The 19,165-nt window shown below is 51.7% G+C and overlaps 6 protein-coding genes across 6 annotated transcripts; 3 read left to right on the top strand and 3 right to left on the bottom strand.

Moving 5' to 3' along the window:
- Nucleotides 1-990: 990 nt before the first annotated feature.
- Nucleotides 991-5,630, top strand: V8C40DRAFT_258952 (kinase C-like protein). Its single transcript, XM_083218839.1, has 6 exons — nucleotides 991-1,679; nucleotides 1,814-2,080; nucleotides 2,143-3,120; nucleotides 3,186-4,471; nucleotides 4,530-4,935; nucleotides 5,003-5,630. The coding sequence occupies exons 1-6, from the start codon at nucleotides 1,271-1,273 to the stop codon at nucleotides 5,062-5,064; spliced, it is 3,408 nt and encodes a 1,135-aa protein (XP_083067396.1). The 5' UTR covers nucleotides 991-1,270; the 3' UTR covers nucleotides 5,065-5,630.
- Nucleotides 5,631-5,734: 104 nt separating this feature from the next.
- Nucleotides 5,735-7,580, bottom strand: V8C40DRAFT_258954 (acyl-CoA dehydrogenase). The gene is made up of 3 exons (XM_083218840.1): nucleotides 7,242-7,580; nucleotides 5,993-7,174; nucleotides 5,735-5,921 (listed from the first exon to the last, which is right to left on the bottom strand). Exons 1-3 carry the CDS (start codon nucleotides 7,349-7,351, stop codon nucleotides 5,876-5,878), a joined length of 1,338 nt encoding a protein of 445 aa, XP_083067397.1. The 5' UTR covers nucleotides 7,352-7,580; the 3' UTR covers nucleotides 5,735-5,875.
- Nucleotides 7,581-7,834: 254 nt separating this feature from the next.
- V8C40DRAFT_258955 (mitochondrial 37S ribosomal protein uS12m) lies at nucleotides 7,835-8,828 on the top strand. Its single transcript, XM_083218841.1, has 2 exons — nucleotides 7,835-8,487; nucleotides 8,549-8,828. The coding sequence occupies exons 1-2, from the start codon at nucleotides 8,008-8,010 to the stop codon at nucleotides 8,621-8,623; spliced, it is 555 nt and encodes a 184-aa protein (XP_083067398.1). The 5' UTR covers nucleotides 7,835-8,007; the 3' UTR covers nucleotides 8,624-8,828.
- Nucleotides 8,829-8,831: 3 nt separating this feature from the next.
- V8C40DRAFT_258958 (nucleotide-diphospho-sugar transferase) lies at nucleotides 8,832-11,020 on the bottom strand. Its single transcript, XM_083218842.1, has 4 exons — nucleotides 10,562-11,020; nucleotides 9,635-10,465; nucleotides 9,288-9,576; nucleotides 8,832-9,224 (listed from the first exon to the last, which is right to left on the bottom strand). Exons 1-4 carry the CDS (start codon nucleotides 10,610-10,612, stop codon nucleotides 9,157-9,159), a joined length of 1,239 nt encoding a protein of 412 aa, XP_083067399.1. The 5' UTR covers nucleotides 10,613-11,020; the 3' UTR covers nucleotides 8,832-9,156.
- Nucleotides 11,021-12,756: 1,736 nt separating this feature from the next.
- On the top strand, nucleotides 12,757-16,406 carry V8C40DRAFT_258963 (topoisomerase II-associated protein PAT1). The gene is made up of 3 exons (XM_083218843.1): nucleotides 12,757-12,937; nucleotides 13,342-15,612; nucleotides 15,677-16,406. Exons 2-3 carry the CDS (start codon nucleotides 13,379-13,381, stop codon nucleotides 15,969-15,971), a joined length of 2,529 nt encoding a protein of 842 aa, XP_083067400.1. The 5' UTR covers nucleotides 12,757-12,937; nucleotides 13,342-13,378; the 3' UTR covers nucleotides 15,972-16,406.
- A 200-nt stretch (nucleotides 16,407-16,606) lies between these two features.
- On the bottom strand, nucleotides 16,607-17,812 carry V8C40DRAFT_278482 (Sin-like protein conserved region-domain-containing protein; the record flags this gene model as incomplete). Its single annotated transcript, XM_083221071.1, has 2 exons — nucleotides 16,607-17,223; nucleotides 17,299-17,812. The coding sequence occupies 2 exons, from the start codon at nucleotides 17,810-17,812 to the stop codon at nucleotides 16,607-16,609; spliced, it is 1,131 nt and encodes a 376-aa protein (XP_083067401.1).
- Nucleotides 17,813-19,165: the final 1,353 nt, after the last annotated feature.

Genomic DNA, 19,165 nt, shown 5'->3' on the forward strand with positions numbered 1-19,165 from the left:
TTTGAAGATGCTTTGTGCGTTGCCAAGCTGCTATGAATTGCGTGGCATGGCATCAATAGCTGCAGCTAAATTTCAAGGTTCTCTTATGATGAGCTCAAACTTTTGTTTGCTTTAGAGTTTGTTGATGCGTATATGGTTCCAAGTCTAAGTGAAGCTGTTGCATCATAATCCCCAGTATAAGGTCGGACAAGGTGCTACTTAGCACTCAGCACTAAATATTTGTCAAACGAGTTAATGGTAACTATATCGAAATGCCGTAGCTTCTTCTCAAAGGCCGTACTGTAGCTCCATGTTACGTTGTCCCGGCTGCAATTGTCTCAGACACGTCTTGTTTCTCGGTTTATGCAGGGTAGGCTGTTGCCGTTACCGTTAGCTTGGCCCGAGGTGAGGCGACGTTTGTGATGTGGAATCACATATTGCCTTAGATAGGAGCCCGACTGGACCAGGCACCAAATATGGTAGGAGGCCGACATGCTTGGTAACTGTTTGGTAATTAGGGAATGATTGTAGCAAGGGACGGCCGCTGATCCATCGTAAAGAACGGCATAGAATAATACGTTGATGCTATTTGTAACGAATCATGAACCGCCTCTTACAGCTGAAAGGGGGCTTCGGCTAGTTTCTCAAACGTTGCGGCCTTAGTCGGCAGAGGTCAAGAAGACGAGGCAAAGCCCAGTTTTCCCTACCTAGATAGTCCTATGAAGAAGCACCCCAGGCGGTGGCTGTAACGCAGAGAGTATCAACGAATATGCACTGTACATCTAAGATACACGAATTTTAAAGATCAGCACCAGCACTAGATACGGTTCATGTCGGGTAGATTTCAGTCCATCCAACAGCCCCCATCGTAGCAGCATCTCATCACCGCTGCTGGCTGCTGCCTTTAGGGCCCTCCACTGTCAGTTAGTGTCAGTGCCGCAAAACCGCCCGACATTGGCCATCATAAACCCCGCCACATGCCTAGCGACTCCCCCCCCATCACTGACGACATCCACAAAACACCACCTTTGACAGGCCAGGCACCTTGGCCTTTTTATTTTTTTCCCTCTTCCCACCGCAAGACTCTCTGCCCTGCCGCTCCCCAGGCATCTCGCCCAGCAGCTTCTTATTCCACCTCCCTCGCCTTGCCCGGCCGCTCCCGTCGTGCATCTAGTCGTGGAGCCGCTTGTTTTTTTTCTCTCTCCACCCGGATCCTCCTCCTCCTCTTCTCCTCTCCTCACCATCTCCAGACCGTCTTGCGCGTACGAATCGCGCTCCCCGCACCGCCGCCATGAATGAGGACGAGGCAATCCAGAGCATCAACAAGAAGATTGAGCGGGAGAAGGCTCTGATCAACGCCGCCAATGCCATGCGTTCGCAGACCAACAACGAGGCGGTGCGCTCTCGGCTCGACTCCCAGATGCGCGATGGCCGCCGAAACCTGCAGTTCTTTGAGGAGAAGCTGCGGGATATCCAGATGCGGAGGGTCGGCCAGGGCGTCGAGGGCATGTCTCTGGGCGGCGACGACGCCGGCGCTCCCCCTCCACCGCCCAAAGATGCCTCGTCGTCATGGGGAGACCAGGCGTCTTATGGCCAGCAGGGCCAGGCTGGGCCGCCCGATATGTCGCCCCCTCGACCCAACTTTGGCGCTCCGGGCCCTGGAGCTGCCTCCAAAGCTCGGCCCAACTTCACCAAGCTAGGTGCGTTCTACAGAGAGCTTCTATCGCCCTCACCTCGTATCCCCCGTCTTTTTTGTCTCCCGTCTCTCCCCGCCTTCCCCTCTTCTTCTCCATGGGATACGAGCTGTGGCTAACTAAGTCCATCTTGCGTGCAGATCTGATCAAGTATGATACCCCCTACCTCGGCCCTCGAATCCAGCACATGCTCTCGCAGATTCAGTTCAAGCTCAATGTCGAAGAGCAATATCTCAAGGGTGTTGAGAAAATGGTGCAGTTATATGGCATGGAAGGCGACAGGAAGAGCAAGGCAGATGCGGCTGCTCGTAGGGTTGAGAGCAAGCAGAAGATCCTTCTCTTGAAGCAGGCATTGAAGAGATATGAGGAACTGCACGTCGACATGGACTCGTCTGATGCTCAGGATGGTATGTACATTATGCAAAGAGGCAATGAGCCCCTTACTCACTAACACACTCTCTTCTCACAGACGACTCCATCAACACGCCCAACCTTCGCAAGCCTTTGAGCGGTCAGCTTTCCATTCGTGTTGTGGCCATCAAGGACGTGGATCACGCCACCACCGGGAGATTTGCTCGGGGTCCAGAAACATTTGTCGCCGTTAAAGTCGAGGACACTGTCATGGCCCGAACTAGAACCTCGAGAAATGACCGCTGGGAAGCCGAGTATCACAACATTGAGGTTGACAAGGCCAACGAGATTGAGCTCACAATCTACGACAAGCCCGGCGAGCACCCCATGCCCATTGCCATGCTCTGGGTCCGGATATCCGACATCGTCGAGGAGATGCGCCGCAAGAGGATCGAGGCCGAGATGAACAGCTCCGGCTGGGTGTCTGCTGACAGAATGGGCAGCTCTGGAGCTCCCTCACAGTTCCCGATGAGCCCAACCCAGGGGTCTTTCGGAGGAGGTGCCCCTCAGACGCCCGGTGGCCAGGGTCAGGGAGCACCATTTGGCGATCCGGGCCCTCAACCTCAAGTTGTCACTGGCCCCATCGATGGCTGGTTCAACCTCGAGCCGGCTGGACAAATTCAACTCGAATTCAGTTTCGTCAAGGAAAACCGAGACAAGAGACAGGTGGATCTCGGTCTGGGCCGAAAGGGTGCTGTTCGACAGCGCAAGGAGGAAGTTCACGAAATGTTCGGCCACAAGTTTGTCCAGCACCAGTTTTACAACATCATGCGCTGTGCCCTCTGCGGGGATTTCCTTAAGTACTCTGCGGGTATGCAGTGCGAAGATTGCAAGTACACTTGTCACAACAAGTGCTACTCCAGCGTTGTTACCAAATGTATCAGCAAGAGTAATGCTGAGACTGATCCTGACGAGGAAAAGATCAACCACCGCATTCCCCACAGGTTCCAACCCTTTTCCAACGTCACGGCCAACTGGTGCTGTCACTGCGGTTACATACTGCCTTTTGGCAAAAAGAATTGTCGAAAGTGTTCAGGTAAGCCACCATGCTACTCATATTCACTTCTTCCCTCCGAGAGAACTTGACTCACAATTTGATAGAATGTGGCCTCACGTGTCACGCCCAGTGTGTCCACCTGGTTCCCGACTTCTGTGGCATGTCCATGGCTGTCGCCAACCAAATCCTCGAGGGCATAAGGGTTCAGAAGCAGAGACAGCAAAAGACGACGTCGCTGTCGGAAAAGACGCTGCGATCTGGCGCCAGCAAGAGCCCGACGACCACCGGCCACGGATCATCTGCGTCGTTCTCGAGCGCGGGTGCTGGCTCGTCTCCCGGAACCCCCTCTGCAGAGGCTACCGAGGCAGCACGGCTCATGTATGCTAACCAGACATCGCCTCAGCGACCTGATCACCCCGGCCGTGCGCCCTCTGACCTCTCTGCTGCCGCCGCGGCCACCGCAGCCATGGCCGCCGCCCAGGGCCGCACCGGATACGACACCGCACCTCAGGATCCATATGCTCAAGGAGGATATGGCGGTGCTGCTCCCCAGCACCACAAGTACAACCCGGCGGACTATGCCAATGTGGATCAGGGATTCGGTGCCCAGCCGCCACCTCAGCAACGACCTGCTCCTCCTCAGCAGCAACAGCAACAGCAACAGGCTCCTCCTCCTCAGTTGCCCCCCCAGCAGCCACCCCCCCAACAAGCGCTGCCGCCGCAACCCAGCCAGCCCCAGTACCAGCAACCTGCCGCCCCGAAGCCGCAGTCCCCCGTGTCTCCTCAGGGAGCTGCCACAGGGCCTGGAGGTGCCCAGCGCAAGGCTCTGCCGTCTGCCACCGATCCTGGTACCGGCGCGCGTATTGGTCTTGATCACTTCAACTTCCTTGCCGTTCTTGGAAAAGGTAACTTTGGTAAGGTCATGTTGGCAGAAACGAAGCGATCCAGGCGACTGTTCGCCATCAAGGTGCTTAAGAAGGAGTTTATCATTGAGAACGACGAAGTGGAGAGCATTAAGTCGGAGAAGAGAGTGTTCCTCATTGCCAACCGCGAGAGGCATCCGTTCTTGACCAACCTGCATGCCTGTTTCCAGACCGAAACCCGTGTCTACTTTGTGATGGAGTACATTAGTGGTGGTGATTTGATGCTTCACATTCAGCGTGGCCAATTCGGTACAAAGCGGGCTCAATTTTACGCTGCTGAAGTCTGCTTGGCCCTCAAGTACTTCCACGAGAACGGTGTCATCTACCGTGACTTGAAGCTCGACAACATCATGTTGACACTCGATGGCCACATCAAGATTGCCGATTACGGTCTTTGCAAGGAGGACATGTGGTATGGCTCAACGACGAGCACATTCTGCGGAACTCCAGAATTCATGGCCCCTGAGGTATGAAGCACACGCCCTATCTTTCGTTGTTGAAATGAATGCTAACACAGCTGACTAGATTTTGTTGGACAAGAAGTATGGCCGCGCAGTCGATTGGTGGGCCTTTGGAGTCTTGATCTACCAGATGCTTCTGCAGCAGTCTCCCTTCCGAGGTGAAGACGAAGACGAGATTTACGACGCCATTCTCGCTGATGAGCCCCTCTACCCGATTCACATGCCTAGGGATTCCGTGTCCATTCTCCAGAAACTCCTCACCCGAGAACCCGACCAGCGACTCGGAAGCGGCCCTACCGACGCACAGGAGATCATGAGCCAGCCCTTCTTCCGTAACATCAACTGGGACGACATTTACCACAAGAGAGTCCAGCCGCCGTTCCTGCCCCAGATCAAAAGTGCTACAGATACGAGCAACTTTGACTCCGAGTTTACAAGCGTTACTCCTGTTCTCACCCCAGTCCAGTCTGGTAAGTTCTATGCTGCATTTTGCCCTCTTGTGGTCTGTCACGTTATGCTAACAACCACCTGCTACAGTGCTTTCTCAAGCAATGCAAGAAGAGTTCCGAGGATTCAGCTACACGGCGGACTTGGAATAGTAGAAACGAACAGAATTTGACTAAGACAACTAGTGGAGATAAAAGTTAATGGCGGCGGCGGCTCTATACACGCGAGCTTTCTTCTTGCTATCCTGCCGAGATGCGGTGCCGCGAGGTGCCTGATGGATCTTTGCAGACTAGTACGGCGAGATGACATGATGGCCTTTTGATAATACTTGCAGAAGGAGAAGAGATTTTGACGAGCGTTTTGTGTCTTTTTTCCCTCAGCAGTGGGAGTTGTTTCCCCCGTCGCTCACCAGGCTACGCTTTTGAGTCTTTACTTTCCATTCTTAAAAGGGCGACTTTCTTTTCTTTTTCTTACCTCTTGAAAGAAAAGCAAATCTCTTTGGGACTTGGGAATTACTCTTCATTTTTTCTTTACTTACTTAAACACTGATTGTCACGCATTTTGTTATTTTCAACATTCAATCTTCATTCTTCAGCGGAGAAGAAACTGACCATTGTTGCTTGCGGGGGAATTTGTTAGCGTAAGAAGTATACCTACTAATAGAGAATTTGATGCTATGTCTATGAAATGGTTGATTGGTTTGAGTCTTGTTGTGTGATGTTGAGTTGAATGTGAGATTTCATAGGCCGATTTGTAAAATACTTTCTTCACCTATTACGATGACTCGATCGCTAGTATACATGTGAGTTGTAGGCTGAGTGATAAAAAATGTCGTGATGAGAATTGGCTTCTATGGGATTATTTAGAGACTATAGAGATCCTCTTCTTTTTAACGTCTATATATAATATTTTTTTCTGTTTGTTTACATGTTATTGTTTCGTTGCTTCCGTCTTTTACTTTTCTTAGTTGGTGTACTCCTTTTGCAGCAGCTTGGCAATAGTGTTGAGCCTGTTGATGAATCATGTTAGCCCTCTTGAACTCCTGACTGTAGATAGTATTATCTGAAGATGAAAACTCACTGAATGTTGCTCGTGCCCTCGTAAATGGCACCAATCTTGCTGTCACGGAAAAACTTCTCAGCCAGACCCTCGCGCACAAAGCCCATGCCGCCCATCCACTCGACAGCAAGACTGCTCACGCGACCAGCAACCTGAGAAGCATACAGCTTCGCCATGGCAGCGTCCTTGATGAAATCCTGGCCAGCCTCCTTCTTGCGGGCAGCGTTGTAGACGAGGGCGCGTGCGGCGGCGATGTCGGTGTACGCCTGCGCAAACTGGTGCTGCATGCCCTGGAACTCGCCGATGAGGGAGCCGAACTGGCGGCGGTCGTTCCAGGCGTACTTGACGGCGTTTTCCCAGGCTCCCAGGGCGAGGCCGGTCATCTGGGCGGCGATGCCGATGCGGCCCTCGTTGAGGATGCTGATGGCGTACTTGTAGCCCTGGCCGCGCTCGCCGAGGATGTTCTCCTTGGGGACGTGGACGTCGTCGAAGTTGAGGACGCAGGTGCTGCTGGCGCGGATGCCGAGCTTCTTCTCCTTCTTGGCGATGGAGAATCCGGGGGTGCCCTTTTCGACGACGAAGGCGGTGATGCCCTTGTAGCCCTTTGATGGGTCGAGGTTGGCGAAGACGAGGAAGATGCCCGCCTCGACGGAGTTTGTGATCCACATCTTTGATCCGTTGAGGACGAAGCCATCAGCGGTCTCGGTGGCGCGGGTGGCCATGGCGAAGGCGTCTGAGCCGGAGACGGGCTCGGACAAGCAAAAGGAGGCGACGGTGTCGGTGGCCAGGCGCGGGAGATATGTGCGCTTGATGTGTTCAGAACCCCATTTCATAATGGCCGTGTTGCAGAGGGTGTTGTGGACGTCGCACATGACGCTGACACTAGGGTCCGCACGAGCGAGCTCCTCAATGGCGATGATGGCGGAAGTAAAGTTCATGCCCGCGCCGCCGTACTCCTCGGGGATCTCGATGCCCATGAGTCCTTGCTCGAACATTTGCTCGACAATGGCCGGGTCCATGGCCTCGGCCTCGTCCATCTCGCGGGCCTTGGGGAGGACGACGTCGGTGGCGAACTTGGAGACGGACTCGGTCATGGCGGCCTCGATCTCGGAGAGGTGGGAGATGGGCGTGGGTGGGATTTCCGAGATGTCGATGGGAGAGGCTGAGAGTCTGGGGGTGGTTGTGGCGAGATGGCGGATGGGGCTGAAGGCATTGTTAGCTGCTGATGGATTGGATATATTGAGGTAGTGTTGAGCTCTTCTTTTCTTACACATTGCTTCGGATGGCTGGACGGAGGACGCTGGTGACGGAGCTTCGCTGGGCGAGGGCCCGGCTGGAGCGCAGGGCAGGGCGCAGGGCCCGTGTGAATGACGATGACATGATTTTGGAGGTGAGCTCAAAGGATGTGGGGGAGAGGATGAGACCGAGGCTATCAGCTCTACGCAATGAGAAGAATGGAAACGAAAATAAAGACAGCGAGGCTAGGGATAAATAGAAAAGAAAAGAGAAGAAAAAAAGGGAGAGTAGGTATAAGCAATCGATTATCGCCGGGCCCGGCTCTTCACTTCTCTTTTTTACCCCAGCTGGTTCGTTGACCTGTGGTTGTCGGTGGATTCAGCCGAGGATAACCATTCTATCCGGGGCCGCTATACCGACGCCGACGGGCAGCGGGGCAGACAGGTGAAAAGAGGAATTGTAACGTGGGGTGAGTTTTGAGATGAAGAGCCGGGATTTAGCCGCACCGAGATGGAGACCCTTTTCACATGTCGCGCGAGGGGTTGGAGAAAAAAGGTACATTGTGTGAAGTACCATTCTGTGTGTCGGAATGCGGCTGATCTGGGGTTCCGGGATTCTTCAAGGTCATGTGACTACTCTTCAATTCAGCCCACTTGCAAGATTTGGTGATGGCTGCATATTGATGGTCGATTGATAGCAGAGGCGCAACGACAATCGCCAACAACTCAATTGCACATACAACACAACAAAGGGGATTTTGCTTTTAAGAGCAACAAAAGCCCCCAATTACGAAGCCCATCATGGCTTCCGCACTCCTCCGCAGCTTCTTCTCCCCCGCCCGCCAATCCCTCACATCGACGACTCTTCTCCCCTCAACATCAATATCCTCCAGATTCCAAACCTCTCCCTCGCCGCTCCTCTCCCTCGCCCAGCGCGCATTCTCAACAACCCCCGCCCCGCAAGCCACCCTCAACCAAGTCCTGCGCGGCATCCGAAAGGGCAAGCGAGCTCGTCACGCCGTCTCGCCCGCGCTGTCCAACACGCACTGTCCCGCTCTCAAGGGCGTGTGTCTGCGTGTCGGCGTCGTGAGGCCCAAGAAGCCCAATTCCGGTGAGCGCAAGACTGCGCGTGTCAAGTTATCCTCTGGAGCCGTCGTGACGGCGTATATCCCTGGTGAAGGGCACAATATCCAGCAGCATAGTGTGGTGCTTGTGAGAGGGGGCAGAGCGCAGGATTGTCCTGGTGTGCGGTATCATTTGGTGCGAGGAGCATTGGATCTGGTATGTTTGAGATTGACATTATGATTTTGGGATTTAGAGTGCTGACTTGAGTTTGTTTTAGGGTGGTGTTGCGAGCAGGACGACGAGCAGGAGTAAATATGGTACCAAGAAGCCCAAGAAGGCTACCGTTGGTTGAGTTGGTATATGAGTGGATGGAGAGCAAAACGATATATGAAGATGACGGATTTCTTGCGCAGATGAGGGAAATGTTGATCTAGACATTGGACCGCCATGTATAAAAATACCATAGAGCAGCACAAGAGATGAGCACTGTATAATACACATAAAAAAGAACAACATATAATCACTCTTGAAAGGGCACATGTCAAGAGAAACAAAAGTCACGTCAAACAAACATCCTCGTCACTTTCCATTTCACCCTATACTATATTTACACCAGCAATCATTGTCCAAATCGTGTAAAGCCAGCAGACACAGACGCCCCTTTATACCTCCCGCAGTTTAAAAAAATACCATTCCCTTTTTTTGTTTTCGTGTCTTCTCATAGTCCCCCTTTAATTCATGCGTGCATGCACATACACATGCACATGCACTTGGTGTGTGAGACGTGCCTGCGAATTAAACTCGAGTAAGAATAACTAAGCGTACCCGCCCGTCCCATTGAAAACTTGATCACTGGTCAAGTATAAAAGCTTTTCCATCCCATCTCTAATCCCGCTGGTTCTCCCAGCCCTCGGGCTTGTCCATGCCGTTCATGTCAAAGAACCGAGACGTACCTAGGTTAATAGTTAGCAAATGCTCCCACTCTCCCATACTACGTTCAGCAAGGGCCAACTTACAAGAATAACCCCTCCAATCGAAATTCTCCTTAGGATCGCAATGGCAGCGAAGGTCGATTCTTGTCTTTTCGCCAGTGGGGCAGTGAGTAAAGGGGACGTGCCAGTAGGCAATGTCGTTGAAGAACTGAATCTCGCTCTTGTTGAGCATCAGGCCAGCAGCAATGGAGTGCACGGGAGCATCTCCCCATCGCTCGTAGAAGAAGCCGCCGTCCTTGTCCAGGGACTCGAAAAAGTCAATGTACTGCTTGCTTCGCAGCCATTCCAGGCTGCCAATCTCAAAGTTGGACCACTGTCATCCCTGGTTAGCCATATTCTGGTTCGAGATCAATCAATAAGGGAACGCTTACAAAGTGGCAGTTGTTGTAGGTTTCACCACCGTCGTCACTCAGAAACTTCATCGAGTTGTCCTCGGCAATGTGCTCCGGGTGGTTCTTCATAAACTTCTTGGTGCTCTCCCACAGAGTGGCAATGGTGGCCGGGTACTCGTACAAGCTCAGCACAAAGCTGTACTTCTTTCCATTCTCAACCATGAGGCGGAAGGGGTCGTAGTGGATGTCGCAGTAGAGCTCGATGGAGGGCTCCACGCGCCAGTAGTATTCATAGTTCATCATCAGGGGCTGGCGGAAGAAGAAGCCCGACTCGAAGCGGCACATGTGGCGGTAGCTGACCGAGTCACCGTAGATGATCTTGCGCTCAGCCATGTCCTCTCGCACCTTCTTGGCCTTGTCCTGGTCGATCCACTCGGGGAAGGACCAGTGCTCGGGAGCAATCTCGCCATAGTATGTCTTGCCGGACACCAGAGACGTCGTCACCTTCTTGAAAGTGCTGTCAAAGGGCTTGTCGTTGAGAAAGACCCAGTCGTAGTTGTAACGTCGGTTGAAGCGGTCCTCGACCTGGCGGATCGAGCGAGCAATATCCCAGACGTCGCTGTTTCGGGCGAGGGTGACAAAGGTGGCGTTGACTCGGGGGCCGGGGGCAATGCCCACCAGGTCGTTCCATCCGGGGTCGTTCGGGGTCAGGGCAAGAGGAAAGTCCTTTGCATTGCCAGAGGGAGCCTTTGGAGGCGCGGGCTTGGAGACATCTTGGGGTTGCTGGTTGGGGCCTGATGAGAAGGCACCCTTGCTAATGTCCACGCCCTCGTACTTTGAATTGGAGACGAAGTAGAAGACTAGAATCGTCTTTGCATCCAGGTTAGCATTTCCCCAATTGTGCATGCGTCATCGTGTCTTTTGCCTTTTTGCATTAAATGGGTCGGGGATATTGGAGCCACGTACAAAGAATGCGATAAGTAGGTAGCGCACATAGCGCGCATTTGCAGACGCCATGATGGTGCGTGAGCGGCAACAATTGCCAGGAAGAAGACGAGCGGTTGGAAGAAATCAACGATGTCGATGGAGAGTGGAAAAGGAGCCGCTTTTGTTTCTGGGATGGAGCGAAACAATCGAGACAGGGGTGGCGCACAGCGTCTGGGATCGTGGACAGATGCTGTTAGACGCACATGGCCGGGTTGTATCGAATCGCTAGAGATTGAAGGGAGCCCCGTGCAGGAGGAAATTCAAGCCAGGCCGCTGGCTGGTTTGGGTCGGGCAGCCAGAGCAGCAAGTCGGTGATGATGAAAGTCGTCAATGAAGAAAAGAAAAAGGCCTGAAACGAGAGAAGATGAAAAGGAGGACAAAGATTGAGGCGGGTATCCGTAGATAATAAGTGGGAGGGAAAGGGCCCGTCAATCCTTCAGGTTCCAGAGAGCGGCTCGTATCTTGCTAGTAGCGGGTTAGCAGCTGCAGACGACTCGGCCGGCATTACGCAGCTGAGTCGGCCAGGCTTGCGTGTGCTAAAATCCCCTAACCGTCAACCACAGGGAGCTATTGGCGTTGCCAAGTACGCGGCCGGTACATGCGCTCGTAAAGACAGATTGGCCCCTTTGAGGTGGCAGTGGCTGGTAAAGCCACAGCGATTGGGCCCATGTACTACAAGCAGTTGGAGTATCGACAAGTACCTTGGCCGTACCCCTTATAATACTACTCCGTACAGATTAAATCAACTCGATGGATCATGGAAATTGTTGCTGCTCAGGTTCAAGCTCAGGAGACGGCAATCCGGAATCTTGGGCGGATAAGGCTGTGCTAAGCAGTGCTGTGCAGTGCCGGGAAATGGCAAAGGGGGCTGACCGGCCAGCCCAACAGAGGCCTCAAATTGCTGTCTGCTTGATTTGGTGCGACATGGAGCAAGAAGAAGCGGTATGAAAGACGATGCCAGAGTACAGAGCAATACCGAGGTGGTACCTGACCTGATGCCAGTACCAAAAGGAGACATATTCTCGGTCACACAATGACTGGCACGCGATGCATCTCGCCAACCAACAGCAAATACATGATACATTATGCTTCCCTCTGTTCTAGGTGGCATTGGATCTCTCGCTGTAACTGAAGCCCCTGTAACCACTAGCGCACTGCTGTTTCGCAGTGGAGGCTCAGCACTGATCGTCGCCCAACCCTGTCGACTAGCTCGGCGGAAGGATCGTGGAATGATTCAATGTAGACGTCTGGTGGCTGAGTGCGTAAGGGTATATATCTCCTAGGTATGCACTACATAACATCCTTCGATTCGTAGCATAGTGAGGCCTTGTAGACAAATTAAAACACTCAATGCAAATGCAACAATGATTGTTATAACCAGAGCAACAATTGATGGATTCAGATCGGCGGATACCTGTTACGGACCCCTACATGGTACTGCACATGTACATGCACGTACGGGTCATCCTTGTCCAAAGATTCTGTACAAGTACTCGTAAGCCGGGTGTCCGATCTCGTCATGTAGGAGATTGGCTGCTGAATGGCTTGGGGAGATCAGACACTGGAACACAGCCAAGCGAGCGTCCAAAAATGAAACACGTCACAACTACATGTACGTATGTATGTACCTGGTAGCGATTGAAGAAGGGAGTGGCTCTTCAGCTATCCAGCATTCCATGTCTCAAACATACAGCTATCTACACATAGTGGTAATACCAGATGCTGGAGGAATATTGCTCTGGTAGCAGATCCTCAAGGAATTGGATATCTCCTAGGTATTACTTGGAGAAAAATACTCGGAGAACATTGAACTATTGTTTTCTTCACCTTGTCTGTATGGAGTCATGGACCACCTAATAGTATCTACACTATCGATCCAGTAGGTATCCATAAACAAATAGTTGAGTTTTTGTCTCCCACATAATTCGAGAAAAAAAAAAAAAGCCACAATAACCTTGATATCCATTCAATTGACGTAATTTGTAATAATCTACCGTTTCATGTTTTATTCAAATAAATCTTTTCATGATTAATTCTCATAGCTATTACACGATTGGATTTTATGCAGCTCGTTCTCGTTGCCCCTCCATGCGCGAGGCCACGTGACCCCACGCCGGCTGACTGTTCTGTTTCCTCCCACATGTGGGGGTATTCGAGGACGTCAGTCTCTCACCAAAACCGCACAATTGGCCTCCAGGCGCTGTGCTTTCGCTTCGCCGCCTCGAGTTTCTGGATCGCTGCTCAGCTGCGCCTTGTTGGACAGGCCGCATTTTGACAAGGAGCTCCGCGTTTGGTCAGCTTCTTGCTTGTGCTCTTGGACATCCTCGGCGTCGCAGCGGGAAGACACCATGATAGGTTTGTGCGCTTTTCAAGTCCTCGCCATCCCTTCACTATCTTAGCGGTACGTCGCCTTCTGCTGCCTTTGCCCCTTTGCCCTGTTTTCTGCCGTCGCCAGAGGCCATTCTGGCCAACAACTGGTGGGGAGTCGTTGGAGAGGGGAAGCTGCGTCTGATATTCGAGCCTTGTCGAGGCCTCGTCCCTTTCAGCCTTGCCGGATGGGCAAGACAACACATCGCGCGCAGAATTGCGGGGCCACTCCGGGGCTCAACAATCGCTCCAGCTCACCACCGACCCTTTAGCTTTGGCGGATTCTACCACTGGCAGCTCAGAGTCTAAATAAGCCCCGCGAACCTTTCTCTACTTCTTGAAAATTGTTTCATACAAAACCTTGTTCACTAGACTAACAACATCATTACTAGTATGTTAAACATATAATTCCTCGTTCAACAATCCAACATGTCTTTCTTCGGCTTCGACACCAGTGGCCGTGGGCATAACACGGCCGCACCAGGCTTTTCCCAACCGCATGATCCGTTCGCTGGCCTCTCTGGTCACCACGATGACGGCGGCGATGCCCTCGACTTCGAAGACACCTATGATGGCCTTGGAGATCAGCTAGACGATGCCGACGATGCTTTCAACGACGACACATTTGGCGGTGGTCCTGCCGATTCTGGTTCTGGTGCTGCAAAGGTTGGCAAAGACTTTGACTTCTTTGGCCAGACGGCCAAGGTTGCCGATGCCATCGAGGAGGAGCATCTTCGCTTCAACCGGTTGCAACCAGCCGCACGAGCCAATGTTTCCCAGACCCAGGCTCAGCCCATCGGCATACCTTCCCAATCGTATGCGCAACAGCCCTATGAACAGCAGGCGTATGGACAACAAGCCTATGAACAGCATCAGTATCACTATGCTGAACCCATAGCGACACGCCCTCACCGGACTGGCTACGAAAAGTACAATGAGCCCGAGCCTCTTCCGGATCTGCATGTCGACCAGAGCATCTGGGGTATTGGCCCCTCCAAGGCTGCGGCTATCCCAATCCCCAAGCCTTCTCCCCAGCCCGCGCTTTCGGCCAGTGTTGGAAGAAAGGTGATGAGCCTGGAAGAAGTTGAAGCAGCCATGCGCGCCCAAGTCAAGCCCTCGCCGCAGCCAGCAGTCTCCGAGCTTGCTTCGTACCAACAAGCCTCTGCTGGTTATCCGCCTGCTCAGCATGCATCTCCTCACCCCCAGCACGGCCAGCCGCAACCCGTTACCATCCTGCAGCGGCCTCAAGGCTCACAAGCAAAGGCTTCGCCTTCTCTCGCCAACAAGCTGCCCACCCCTCCTGGGCAGCAGGAGCAATACCACAACCTTCAGCAGCAGCCTGCACCTGCAGTTCAGCCTGTGCAGATTCTTCAAAATCCCAAGCGTATGTCTACTGAGGCGCGCATCGCAGCAGCTGCCCAACAGGATGCTGCGAAGATGGCGCAGTTGAGCGCTCATCCTCAGTTGGCCCACATGTCCGAGGAGGAAAAGGTTGCGTTCTTGGATCAAGAGACCAAGCGTGCCAAGCGCAACCACAAGATCTGGTTGCTTTCCAAGGACAACGGTGTGATGACTCCCCAAGACAAGAACTTCATCACTCGTATTCAGCTCCAACAGCTCGTCTCCGCCACGGGCAACCCTGTCGAGCAGGGATCCGACGCTTCACTCTCGGAGGACTTTTACTACCAAGTCTACAGCCACATTCGTGCCGGTCAACGTCAAAACCCCAGCCAGCCTCTGAGCAACTTTGCTCAAACCTACCTCTTCCAGACTGGTGGTCGTCATGGAAACATGCGCCGCCACGGAAGGCCCGCGGAGAATCATATCCAGCGCATGGAGCAGCAGGTCCAGCGAGCTGTCGAAGCCGCCAAGAACAAACCCAAGAACCCCCAGCTCGTCATCGCTGGTAGCTTGGGCAAGATATCCTTTAGCAATGCCAAAACCCCAAAGCCCTTGCTTAACATCAAGCGCGCGGCGGAGAACGAGCCCCATCACAACCGAGCTGGAAGCGGAAAGAAGTCGCCTGCCAACGGCCTTGACCGCAAGACGATTCTGCGAAATGCCGAGCGGGTCTACGTCACCTTGATGAAGATCGAAGACCACGTTCGACTTATGCCACCTCCTATCACGAATCAGGCCGACCAGGAGCTTCAAGAGAAGCACCGAGAGTGGGCAGCGGGATTGGAGGCTCTCAACTCCCGGCTTTGGGAAGAACTCAAGGTGCACGAGCCCATTGGGGTCGTCGTCCCTCACCCCTTTATTGCCTTTTTGTCTTGCGCCAAAGGCAAGAAGGCTATCCCTCGAATCTTTCCTCATCTGAGCTTCGAACAACGCACCACCATCATGACCATGATTGTCTACCACCTCGACCAGCTGGATGTGGTGAATGGCGCTGCCGTGACCAACGACGAGCCTACTCTTAACGCGAGAATGCGAGAGAACATTGACCTGTTCCTATCCACTGTCATGCCATCGTTGATGCAGTACTTTAACGATACTGGACTGGATATTGTGGACGGCGTCTTGAACCTGATTGCCACCAATCTGAACGTTGATCACATCGCCAAGACCAGAGTCGGCGTTTCTATGCTCACACTAATTCTCAGCCGTGCCGTGCTTCTCAAGCAGACTGGTGGCGGCTCCCCTGAACAGTGGGAGAAGTGGTAAGTTGCTCAGCTAAACTTCTCTGACAAATTATAAGCACATTATGGCTAACATTCTCTATAGGGATCAAACGTACGAAATCTTCTTTAGCCGACTCGAGATGTCGCTGCCCTACATGTTCCCCGGCAGCATCAACACCGGATCAGACGTGTACGTGTGGCAGCTCCTCGCGGCTCTTGGAGTCAGCGCCAGCAACGACCAACAGACTCGCCTGGTCCTTGCCGTCAAGGATCGTGTCATTGGCACCATCTCTCTCGCAAAGACGCTCCCTCCAACAATGGCAACGGAGCGCCTCAGCAGCGTCAACTTGTTCTTGCACTCGATTGGCTTGGACGTGGACATGTTGATGGGACAGTAAATGAGAAAAACAGGGCCCGGGAACTGGTCTTTACATTATTTTGATGGGAGAAACTCGACTACAAAAATACATATTTTTCGTTAGAAACATTGCAGTGGGTAAAGCAAGTTGGAAGGATTGGACTAGCAGTTGTTGTGCTCGTGCTATGGGATGGGTAAAAAGATAATCTGGACGACTTGGAGGGAAACTTGTCGTTTTGCATTTATTCAAAAAAGGGAGCTTGTAGTGCTGCAAGGGTTGCTAGTCCGTGGGCAAATGAGCGGGATATTATCGTTTGATCTTGTCATGTTGTACTACTACTATACCAACGAGTGGATGGGGATGATACCGAGTCACGATCGGGGTGGTGGTGTGGCTGTGGGTGGGTGAGTCGTTAAGCTCGAATTTCGATCCTTGATATGAGGACAATGCAACTTTTTTTTTTTCTTGATTAATCACTTGACATAGTGTGTGTGGATTTTAAATTCGAGTTGTGTTGAGTCATGGATATGAATGGTATTGTATTTTATGTAGATCCAACCACCCAGCTAGAAAAGTATATATATGATATAGCACATGTTTGACAATTAGAAACTCAAGAACTCCGCATAACACCTGATTCCATGCAAAAAGAATGATGACCGATCCTAGAATGATTAAGCGCCTCTCGCTCGTCCACCTCTTCGAGCAGCCAACGCCGCAGCCGCACCAGCTCTAGGACGAGTCGTTCTCGGGGGTTGACGAGGCTCCTCTGCCGGCGGCGCAGCAACAGCGGCAATGGGCTCTGGCTTCTTCTCAACGGGCATTTCTGGTACGGGATCAGGCTTCTTGATGCCGCTAATGGATTCAAGAAACTGCGTATCATCCCACTTATTGCCCAGCGTCGGGACGAGCTCCTCCAGATCCCTATCCGCATCCGCAGCGGGCGCACCTGACTCACCCGCGGGATCAGGTCTCGGCCGGAGGAACAAGCTGTCGTTGTAGACCTCCCACGCAGTCTCCTCGTTCTCGTCGGTGTAGCGCATCTTGCGCCATGGCTCGGTCTGGACGGAGCGCAGTCGGTCGGCCATTGTCTCCGTGGAGACACCGTCTGCGCCCTCGGCGGTGGTCTTGATGGTCATGTGGATTGCGCGGGCGGTGGGGGCTGCCGGGGCAGCGCCGTCCTTTGATGCTGCGGCGGAGGATTGGCGTTCTTGCGCGGTGGCAGCGTCGAGGTGGTGCAGTTGAGGGCGGAGGTGGATGAGGTTTGATACGGGGGTGAGATGGAGGTCCTCTGTTTAGAAAGAATTTTTGTTAGTTGGGAATTCTATATCCTGAGAAAAGAAAGAAAGATGGTTTGATGACGTACTGCCTTGGAAGACGCCGACCATGTACTGGACCTCGTCGGTATCGGGATACTGGCCACCCAGCGTCTGCGTGCTGAGGACCTTGCCCTGGCGCACGGCATCGTTCCAATCGAGGTTTTCATCCTCTTCGACGTCGCCCTTCTTCCTGGGCGCGCGCTGCTGCACGGCACCAACACCGAAACCTCCCGCCAGACCGTGACTGCCGCCATTCTTGACGGCCATGGAGTTTTGTAGCGTGCGGCCCCAGCGGAGGCCCTTTTCGCGGTCGTACGCGGTGGTGTTGTCCATGGGCATGTCGATTTCGACCATGCCCGAGTGTTCCTTGAGGCGCAGCTCGGTGGGGGGCGGGCGAGGCGTGCTGTCGGTTCGGTTGGGGTGTTGGAGGACGAGGAGGCGGCGGCCGAGGGGGAGGGCTGGATTGAGGAAGACTTGGTAGCTTGCGGTGATGGGGTCGTCTTCGTCGGCGTCGTGGGCGGCATCGTGGTCGTGTTTGGGGTTGTCGTTGACAATGTCCATGAGGTCGGGGTCTATGTTGGACATGGTGGCTTTTTTGGAGGGTTCAATTGGGTGGTTCTGTGGGTGGGTATAATGTGAAGATTTTATAAATGGATATTATCACAAGGAGGGAGATTTTATGAGAGAAGTCAATGGTTGTATCAAGTGTTGTGATGATAGCTGGTGATGTGAGTCGTCGGCTGCGAGTTGGAGGTGGGGTGTCTTTGGAGAAATTTCCTGGCGGCAGCTCTTATCGGCGCTTATCGGGGGCCCTGCATCTGTGCTGAAAAATCGGGACTAGCTTCACCGAGCCGCTCCAGACCTTGGGTGAGGTTAAAAATGCTGTGAAACGATGACTTCCTACAGGAAGTGGAGGAACAGGAGGTGTAGGAAGTCACCCGAGGTGGTGCGTAATTGTCAGGCATCCCCATTTACAAATAATACTGCGTTGTAACTTGGCCCGACCATGTAGAGCCAATTTATTTCTTTTATGAAGTCCAAAAGCGATTTCCGCATTGGTGATACCACTATACAACGTTTACTACCTACCAGGCACTTTACTGATTCAGAGTTTCGTAACGTAAAGTACCGCACCTTACGCCTGAATTGGCACGCACATTCTAAGCTAAGATATATACAAGATCCATGCAATATGAGAGCCATCAAATACTTTATCTCATATCTGTTGTACAAGTAGGAGGATATAACCTAGTGAATAGATAGGGTATCAGCTACGTGTTCAATAAATATGTTGTATGGGTTTGCCCGAGAATAGCAATCTGGGTAACTTTTATCCTGAAATCTGCAAAAGGATATTATTACAGCCTGATCCAACAGCAAGAAGGTACATTAGAAATGTACCCCAGAAGAACACTAGGTCTAAACAACCAATTATTACAGGATTAATAAATTAATTATAAGCCACCTTAGATAGATTACCTTTAGTAAAATAATCCTAGACTTAGGCTTACGATCCTAAAAGTAAGCTACTAGGAATAATTAAATATATAAGATTTAATTTTTTATATTCTTTAGATAACTTAAATAAATAATTATTAATAAAACATTAAGATTAAATATAAACTAAATTTTTATTATATTTTACTTACTTTATAATTATATTTACTTAAAGTTATTTTTTATTTTTTTTACTAATATAAATTAATTAACCTTAGTTTATTACCTTAGGAACTTACCTTATACTATTTAATATTAAATTAAGATATTATATATTAATAACTTTTATTTAAAAAAATATTAAGTACCTTTAAGTAATATAAACTATTATACCTAAAGTAAGACTAGCCTTTAAAACCTTAGTTATTAACCTTAGTATATTTATTAAAAATAAAAATAAAAATATTATTATATAAA

Source organism: Trichoderma camerunense, assembly GCF_050948025.1.
Source record: "Trichoderma camerunense strain CBS 138272 chromosome Unknown V8C40scaffold_30, whole genome shotgun sequence".
In the NCBI taxonomy this organism is placed as follows: Eukaryota; Fungi; Ascomycota; class Sordariomycetes; order Hypocreales; family Hypocreaceae; genus Trichoderma; species Trichoderma camerunense.